The 8,819-nt window shown below is 43.8% G+C and overlaps 1 protein-coding gene across 1 annotated transcript; it reads right to left on the bottom strand.

Moving 5' to 3' along the window:
* Nucleotides 1–1,076: 1,076 nt before the first annotated feature.
* DMP1 (dentin matrix acidic phosphoprotein 1) lies at nt 1,077–6,979 on the bottom strand. The gene is made up of 5 exons (XM_056855016.1): nt 6,917–6,979; nt 6,180–6,227; nt 4,690–5,037; nt 1,985–3,068; nt 1,077–1,771 (listed from the first exon to the last, which is right to left on the bottom strand). The coding sequence occupies exons 1-5, from the start codon at nt 6,977–6,979 to the stop codon at nt 1,077–1,079; spliced, it is 2,238 nt and encodes a 745-aa protein (XP_056710994.1).
* Nucleotides 6,980–8,819: the final 1,840 nt, after the last annotated feature.

Below are 8,819 nucleotides of genomic sequence, written 5' to 3'. Positions count from 1 at the left end.
TGTTGAGGGGGGGGGGAGAGATTCCTTTATGTTTTTGGAAGGTTTTTTTGCAAATGGAACAGACATCAGTGACCACAGCAGCAATCTACCTGTTCCAAAACTAGTTGTTGTTAATGGCATATTATTTCCAGCAGGGTTCTGCAAAATACATAATACTCCTGGGAAATTTCATTTCACCCAAGCTTATCAAAACTCTTTCAGTCTCCCCCCAAAATCCTCAGATTTTTACCTCGGGAAGGAAACCCCCTCCTCGAATTTTGCCTCGAATCAGGTAATTTTGCCTCATTCAGTAGCAACTAAAAGTAGTGAAACAGCTAGATTCAAGTCCAGTGGCACCTTAGAGAACAAGATTTTGGGGTATAAGCTGATTGTATCTGACAAAGGGAGATTTGACTCTCCAAAGCTTATACTCCAAACATCTTATTGGTCTCTAAGGTGCCACTGGACTCAAATCTAGCTATTCTACTGCAGACCAACATGGCTACCCTTTGAAACTAGAACGAGTTAAATCTCCAGATAGGTTGCAAGGTCCCTCTTCACCACTGGCGGGAGGTTTTTGGGGCAGAGCCTGAGGAAGGCGGGGTTTGGGGAGGGGAGGGACTTCAATGCCATAGAGTCCAATTGCCAAAGCGACCATTTTCTCCAGGTGAACTGACCTCTATCGGCTGGAGATCAGTTGTAATAGCAGGAGATCTCCAGCCACTACCTGGAGGTTGGCAACCCTATGCATCAGCCATTTTGTTGCTGCCCCCATCATCTCTTGTCAGAATTCCAAAGGTGCCCGCAGGCTCAAAAAGGTTGGGGACCCCTGCTCTTGTCTCCTTCCTCAAACATTTTCAGGTGTATTTTGGCCAAGCAGGAACCTCCAAATTCACACCAATTTTGTTTTACATGCAATTTGGTGGCAGTGCTACTTCCCAGCAGTCAATATTCACATTGCTAAAATGATTTTAAAAAATAAATTAAAAGAAAAGGTCATTTTCCAACTCTCAAATGTTATTAGATTTGGGTTATATATATATATATATATATATATATATATATATATATATATATATATATATATATATATATATTTAATATCCATCCTGACAGTCATTATCTTCATAATCTCTGTAAGGTTTGTTACGATAAATGTCAAGCATCATCTTTCGGCTTTCGAGCTCATTGCTTCTCGACCAGCTATCGTCTTCTGCGCTGTCAGACCTGCTCATTGTGTCCTCCCTGGATCTGCTGTCCCTTTCTATGGAGTGGCTGGATTCGCTGGTTTCTGCTGATTGGCTGTGTCGATGTTGCCCTTCTTCAGATTTAAGGTCACTTGAATCGCTGTCGTTACTATCTTCACTACTAGTGCTTTCTTGGGAAACTTTATCACTCTCAGACGATTCACTGGGAGATGATCTGCTGTCATCAGAGATGGATTCATCGGTGTCCTCGCTTGATTCTACACTCTCCTCTGTGGAGGGACTCTTTTCACTTGAGCTGCTCCGGTGCCTCTTAACCTGCCCCGATTCACTGCTCCTTAGTGACACATTTTCTACTTCTTCGGTAGAAGAACTCTCCTGTTCTTGAGATTGGCTAGCACTGCGTTCCTCTGATTTATCATCTATCTCAATATACTTTTTCACAGTTTTTTCTTGGGAGTCCCTGCTATTTTCAGTGGATTCACTCTTTATGTCTTCTTCAGATACTATATCATCGTCCTCTCTAGACTGGCTGTTCTCATCTTCTCTAGACTGACTTAGGAGTTCTCTAGACCGGCTGTGCACGTCTTCCCTGGATCGGCTGTGCACATCTTCCCTGGACTGGCTGTTCTCATCTTCTCTAGACTGACTTAGGAGTTCTCTAGACCGGCTGTGCACGTCTTCCCTGGATCGGCTGTGCACATCTTCCCTGGACTGGCTGTGCACATCTTCTCTGGACTCGCTGTGCGCATCTTCTCTGGACCGACTGTGCTTGCCTTCCCTGGGCCGGCTGTGCTTGCCTTCCCTGGACTGACTGTGCATGTCTTCCCTGGACTGGCTGTGTACATCTTCCCTGGACTGGCTGTGTACATCTTCCCTGGACTGGCTGTGCAGGTCTTCCATGGACCGGCTGTGTTTGCTTTCCCTGGACTGGCTGTGCACATCTTCCCTGGACCGGCTGTGCTTGTCTTCCCTGGACTGGCTGTGAATGTCTTCCCTTGATCTACTGTGCTTGCCTTCCCTGGACTGGAGGTCTTCCCTGGATCGGCTGTTCTCTCTGGACCGACTTTGACTGTGCCCTCTGGACAAGCTCTGTACCACCTCTCTGGAATGGCTAGCTGCATACTCCTTGGATCTACTGGGGACATTTTCTATTGATTTACTGACATCTTCTACAGATTGGCTGTCTTCTTTAGAGTCAGCATCATCCTCTTGCAGGGATGTCCTCTTGTCATGCTCAGAACTGTGCTCCTCATCTGAGTCCCCATCCACATAGTGGTACACTTTCCTGGCAAAGCGCTCCATGGATTTGCTGTGACGTTTGGCTTTGCCGATTTCCTGGCTGCTTTCTTTTGAATGGACGTCTCCGTGGAGCATGCTGGAGTCACTGTCATAGCTCTCAAAGAGTTGGGGATCATCACCTTGCATTCCTTCGTCGTCAAAATCATATCTGTCCTCTTGGCTGCTGCTGTAACTCTCAACTCCAAGCCTTTTGCCATAATGAATAATGTGATTATCCTCTTTATCATGGCTTCTGCTCTCGCTGCTGCTACTGCTGCTGCTGCTGCTGCTATCATCGTGGTGTCGGCCAACAGCATTGTCACCGTGTCCCTCTGAATGTTCCTGCTCATCCTCTTTGTTTGGGGGAACAGTGGGACCAGCACCTTTTCCATAAGTGCCTTCATCATTCTTTCCATCCCAAGAATCATCGCCGCTGAAGTCTTCATCATTCATCTGATCACTCCCTCCTTTTCCAACGAACGTATACGAAAGTTGGTCAGTTATATAGAGCATGCCATCATTTTCCACATCGTGTTGTTCTTTGGAAATTCTGATATCGCTGTAAGGGAGCTGTTCTTGGTCAGCGCCCTGAATCTCATTTTCCTGTGCAAGATGAGAAAAGGGGAGGGGAATCCAACAGTTAATTACATTCTGTAAGATAAACTGTTCTTAGCATTTCATAGGCCCAAGCAGAGTTCTTCCTTCTACTCATCCTATGCCACAAAATTGATATGTGTGAGTACTGAGAGATCTATTAAACCTCGTTTTCTGTAATCATGCTGTTGGATTACACTATTTGGGAAGGCTTCTAATTCTTATTTCTGCTTCTTCACTCAAAGTCTCATAGGGTCATGTCATTCCTCCCATACGATGCTGTCTTTTATTTCATTGTTTTCTAATTGAGAAATCCAGTTTACTGCATAGTTCACTGTACAGTATGTATTACTTTGGACTTTATTGCATTGCTTTTAATAACTGTTTAATCCGCCTTGAGTCTCAACAAGAAAGGTGGAAAATAAATGATGTAATTAATTAATTAATTAACAGAGGATAATTTGGCCTCTGTGCCCGCCTTTCAGGGGACATGAGGGTGACCAAATAGGATGCTGGACAAGAGAGACCACTGATCCAATGCAACTGGTTTTATGTCCTTATTTCCTGTAATCATCTAAAGGTATCCTGGTCTCATCTTTGTGTTATTTATTTTTCACATTTCATTTCCATTTATCAGAATGAATGGTGTCTCCACAATACCTATAATTTTTAAAATTATGACATATTTTTAAAAAATCAAAATACATTAATAATAATTATTATTATAATTGTTATAATACAAAACCACCAGCAGCATGACAGCAAGAACAGCATTTATAAAGATGCTCCACTTTCAGATTTCAAAAGGCGGTGACTTGGATTGCTTCCACATGGGGACGATTCCCCATTTCTGCTTTCATTGCTGCCGTGAATCATTTACAAATGATGGCAGCACTTTTCAGTTGTTATGATTTAGGTGCTCAATCCATGTGCATGGGGAAATTACACTACCTCACAATCCTCCAGATATGCACAGTGTAAAGCCAGCATGGTCTAGTGGTTAAGAGCGGTGGTTTGGAGCGGTAGACTCTGATCTGGAGAATAGGGTTTGATTCCCCACTCCTCCACATGAGTGGTGGAGGCTAATCTAGTGAACTGAATTTGTTTCCCCACTCCTACACATGAAGCCAGCTGGGTGACCTTGGACTAGACACACTTTCAGCCCCACCTACCTCACAGGGTGTCTGTTATAGAATCATAGAGGTGGAAGGCACCACCAGGGTCATCTAGTCCAACCCCCTGCACAATGCAGGAAATTCACAACTGCCTCCCCCTCACACCCCCAGTGACCCCTACTTCATGCCCAGAAGATGGCTGTTGTGGGGAGGGGAAGGGAAGGTGATTGTAAGCCAGTTTGATTCTTCCTTAAGTGGTAGAGAAAGTCAGCATATAAAAACCAAATCTTCTTCTTTTGTGTGAGTAAGGCAACCAGCCTATTTTTCCAGCTTTGGTACATGCAGATGCAAATCAATAAATCTGGCTATCCCATCAGATGTACCAAAGCTAGAAAATACACCTATGCCCCTATTCCCATAAAATGCCAACCATACACAATCTCCCCAGAGACTGGAGACGTGTGAGCCAATCTACTGCAATTCCAAGGTTTGTACAGGAATGTTCCGGTTCCTACCAGAGAAACTCTGTCAGAAGAGTGGTCATCAGAACCATCCTCGTCCACGTCATCTATGCCATCCTTGCGTTCCGCCCATTTCCTGTGCACTGCCTGGTGGATTCTGAAATAATTGCCCTCATCGTTGTCCTGGGTGCTCCATTCACTCACATCTTCTGCAAGGTTCTCCAAGCTGTCACTGGAAACTTTTCTGTTTCCTTCATTGCTCTCACGGAGGCTGCTGTCATGTTCACTGATGCCGGAGTCTTCTCTGTTTTCTGGGCTTATGTTGAACCTGCTCCCAGGGTCTTCATCGCTGGCATCCACAGAACTGGCTACCTCATTCGACCTCTCTTCACTTGCAGTAGACTGTGCAAAAGATGGAAGGAAGGGCAGCGTCATTTTACTAAATTTTATCTTAAATATGATTCTGTTGCAACATATGTTAGTGTGGTTGCTGAAAAAAATACTGTGGGTGTCTGGAGACAGAACAGGAAATGCTGACAATCTAAATACATTGTTCAGTGTTCAACATTCACAGGTATATGTAAGGTTGCCAACCTCCAGGTACTGCAGTTCAAAAAGGATAAGTACAAATATTCTATAATGCAAAACAAAACTTTAGTGAAAGTGAACAAAGTGCAAGGGTGAACTGAGACACAAGTCAACAACACAATACAATAAACATATACATAGCTCTCAAGAAGTCTTCAATGTAGTCGTCTGGAATTAAGCTAGTCCAAAATATTTTTCATTCATGAATGTTCTTAAAAGAGACGGTGGAAGTGATCAAATCGTAAGATTTCCATGTGACTGTCAGCAATTATAAGCAACGTTTCTGATATGTGTGTGTGTGAGAGAGAGAGAAAGGGTATATGTTGTGTGTGTGTGTGTGCATGTACATGCATATGTATATTACTGTGAATACTCAGAGCTGAACTGATGCTCAATAAAAGGCGGATTTGTTTGTTTGTTTGTTTTAAATATAAAAGAAGATGTTCTATGGGAAGGGAAGATCTCTCAGGTGAAGGTAAATAACTCCTGAGAATTTCATCCCAATAGGATGAGGGAAGAGGGAGATGTTACAACTTGCAGCAAGCCAAATGAAGGGCAATCTGTGTTGGCTTGGTGGAGATCAGTTGTAATAGCAGGAGATCTGCAGCTAGTATCTGGAGGTTGGCAACCCTACTAAACACATGTACTCAGAAGTAAACCCCATTGAGTTCAACAAGACTTACTCCCCAGAAAGTGTGCTTAAGGTTGCAGCCTATGTCTGACTAGGAGAAGGGAGATCCGTGTTCACATCCCCCCTGTACCACATCCCAATCTTGGACCAGTCAGCCTAACATATAGAATATTTTTAAGGATTAAAAACAATCTGAAGGGAGGCGACCACATAAACTAGCTTTAGCTACTTAGAGGAAGAGTGAGGTAAAAATAATTGCTAAATAGGGTAATTTGATAGGAAAAGTCTACATTCAGTGAAAACAATAACAAGAAGATTTGCTTACCCAGGGCTCTTCTGAGCTTCTGTGATGTGCTCTTTGGTGTCTGGCTACCTGGATTTATTGAAAGAAGAAACCATGGATGAATACTTTATTAAAACTCCCCCCCATTATATTTTATTACAGAATTACACAAAAAATACACATAGCCATTTCTTATCAAAACATAACTGACAAGGGAAAAAACCAAAAAGGCAAATGCAAAACATTAAAAATTAAGAAAAAAAGAAATAAAATTATTGTTATGTGTTTTGTTTTATGGTGCACATGACCACGTGAACACATGAAGCTGCCTTATACTGAATCAGACCCTTGGTCCATCAAAGTCTCCTCAGACCGACAGTGGCTCTCCAGGGTCTCAGGCAGGGGTCTTTCACATCACCTATTTGTCTAGTCCCTTTAACCGGAGATGCCGGAGATTGAACCTGGGATCTTCTGCATGCCAAGCAGATGCTCAACCAACTGAGCCACAGCCTCTCCCCTTTAGTGCTTTATAGAAAAGTTTGTTGCTGTTGTTTTTTATGATTTTATTTCATTTATTTTACTTTATGAGCCTCCTTGAGCAGGTGTCTATGGAGGCGGCATATAATTTTTCTAAATAAATAAATGGAAACTCTTGAAAAGCACCAAAAGCTAAGCACTTTTAAACCCCACGGATTTCAGTGTGAAAGTTAAGCATATACTGAAATCCCAAAATGATTAATATATTGTAGCTTGCAATGCTATTTTTAAAAAATACTTACAGGATAAGAACATGATAGAGCCCACAGGAAGATCAGTAAGAGTGCAGTCCTCTGCATGTTCATTCAACAATCTGTTAAAAAAACAACATCATCAAAATAACTGAGTTAAAATAGAATTTGCACGAGAGACCAACAACCAAATGGCCATTTTAGGGCAGCTAGTAAGTTTTTCCACTTAATAGTATGGGGACCAGGCAATTGGAGAAACGGAAAAACAGGATTTCCTTTACCCCCTATGGCCTCATTTTCTCCTGATTGTGCATTTCTTCATTAATCAATTTAATAATGCATTGATCAGGGCTAGTGTGATAGACTGGTACTGCTCAAGATAAATTTAGTATTTACATTATTTATAATCTGCCTTTCTCACTTGGACTTTATGGGGAGGGGCTGTGGCTCAGTGGGAGATGCAAAAGGTCCTCCCAAGTTGATTCCCGGCAGTTAAAGGGACTAGACAAGTAGGTGATGTGAAAGGCCTTTCTCTGCCTGAGACCCTGGAGGACCGCTGCTGGTCTGAGTAGACAATACTGACTTTGATGGATCGAGAGTCTGATTCAGTATAAGGCAGCTTCATGTGTTCATGTGACTCAAGGCAGATCACACTTCCTTTTTTTTTTTTTTTTTGCTGTCAAGACGCAGCCGACTTATGGCAACCCCATAGGGCTTTCAAGGCAAGAGATGTTCCGGGGTGCTTTGCCATTGCCTGCCTCTGCATAGTGACCCTGCTCTTCCTTGGTGGTCTCCCATCCAAGTACGAACCAGGGCTGACCCTGCTTAGCTTCTGAGATCTGACAAGATCGGTCTAGCCTGGGCCATCCAGGTCAGATTACACATAAATTACACAGATTGATCATTTGTACACAGTCAGTTCAAAATAAATTAGGAGTTCATTATTTGGGGGGAGCTTCCATACATTCTTGCAGTATGGTTTGGTGCTTCTCCTGCGGTGATGGCTCAAGGTGATTTGCTGGCTGAGGCTGCCACCCTCTGCCCGTACCCCTCCATCATCACTGCCCCCTTCTGGGACCCACGGGAGGCAATGCTTCTCACCTCTTCTCTCTACCACATTTCTCTAAAACCCATATGGCATGTTGTGTATGCCCTATACGGCTTCCTGAACTCTCATGAGAGGAAGAAATCTCACAAGCATTTGGGAAACCCTGTAGGGCATATATGTAGGGTTGCCAACCTCCAGGTACTAGCTGGAGCTCTCCTGCTATTACAACTGATCTCCAGCCAATAGAGATCAGTTCACCTGGAGAAAATGGCCGCTTTGGCAATTGGTCCCTATGGCATTGAAGTCCCTCCCCTCCCCAAACCCCGCCCTCCTCAGGCTCTGCCCCAAAAACCTCCTGCCGATGGCGAAGAGGGAGCTGGCAACCCTACATATATGGGTTTAGAGAGGCTTGGGGGGCACAAAGAGATGAGAAGCATTACTTCCTCTTGCTCCCAGGTGGTGGCAGTGAAGTAGGGGGAAAGAGGTAGGTTGGTAGAGATTGAGGGAGGTTGCTGCTCCTCACATAATCTGGTGCCAGAGACATCACTTCAGTTCACGGATGAGCCAGCCTTGTCTCAGGAGCACATGAAGCTGCCTTATATTGAATCAGGTGGTCAGCATGGTCTACTCTGACTAGCAGTGGCTCTCCAGGGTCTCAGCCAGAGGTCTTTCACATCTACGAATACCTGATGCTTTTAACTAGAGATGCCTGGGACCTTCTGCAAGCCAAGCAGATATTCTATCATTGAACCTCTTATGAGGTCCACAAATAGTAAGTTTCAGGCAATTCTTTCAGAATTCCCTCCAGTCAAAGGTTGCTGAACAATGTAATAAACCAATCGAGGCATTTCTCTCCTGCTCCACAATGCCAGGCCCGGCTGCCATAAGTAGCTCCCAACAGCCACA

This window comes from Euleptes europaea, chromosome 9 (genome assembly GCF_029931775.1).
Source record: "Euleptes europaea isolate rEulEur1 chromosome 9, rEulEur1.hap1, whole genome shotgun sequence".
NCBI classification, from domain to species: domain Eukaryota; kingdom Metazoa; phylum Chordata; class Lepidosauria; order Squamata; family Sphaerodactylidae; genus Euleptes; species Euleptes europaea.
Note: the sequence above shows the minus strand (reverse complement) of the source record. Positions and strands in the feature narration are given on the sequence as shown.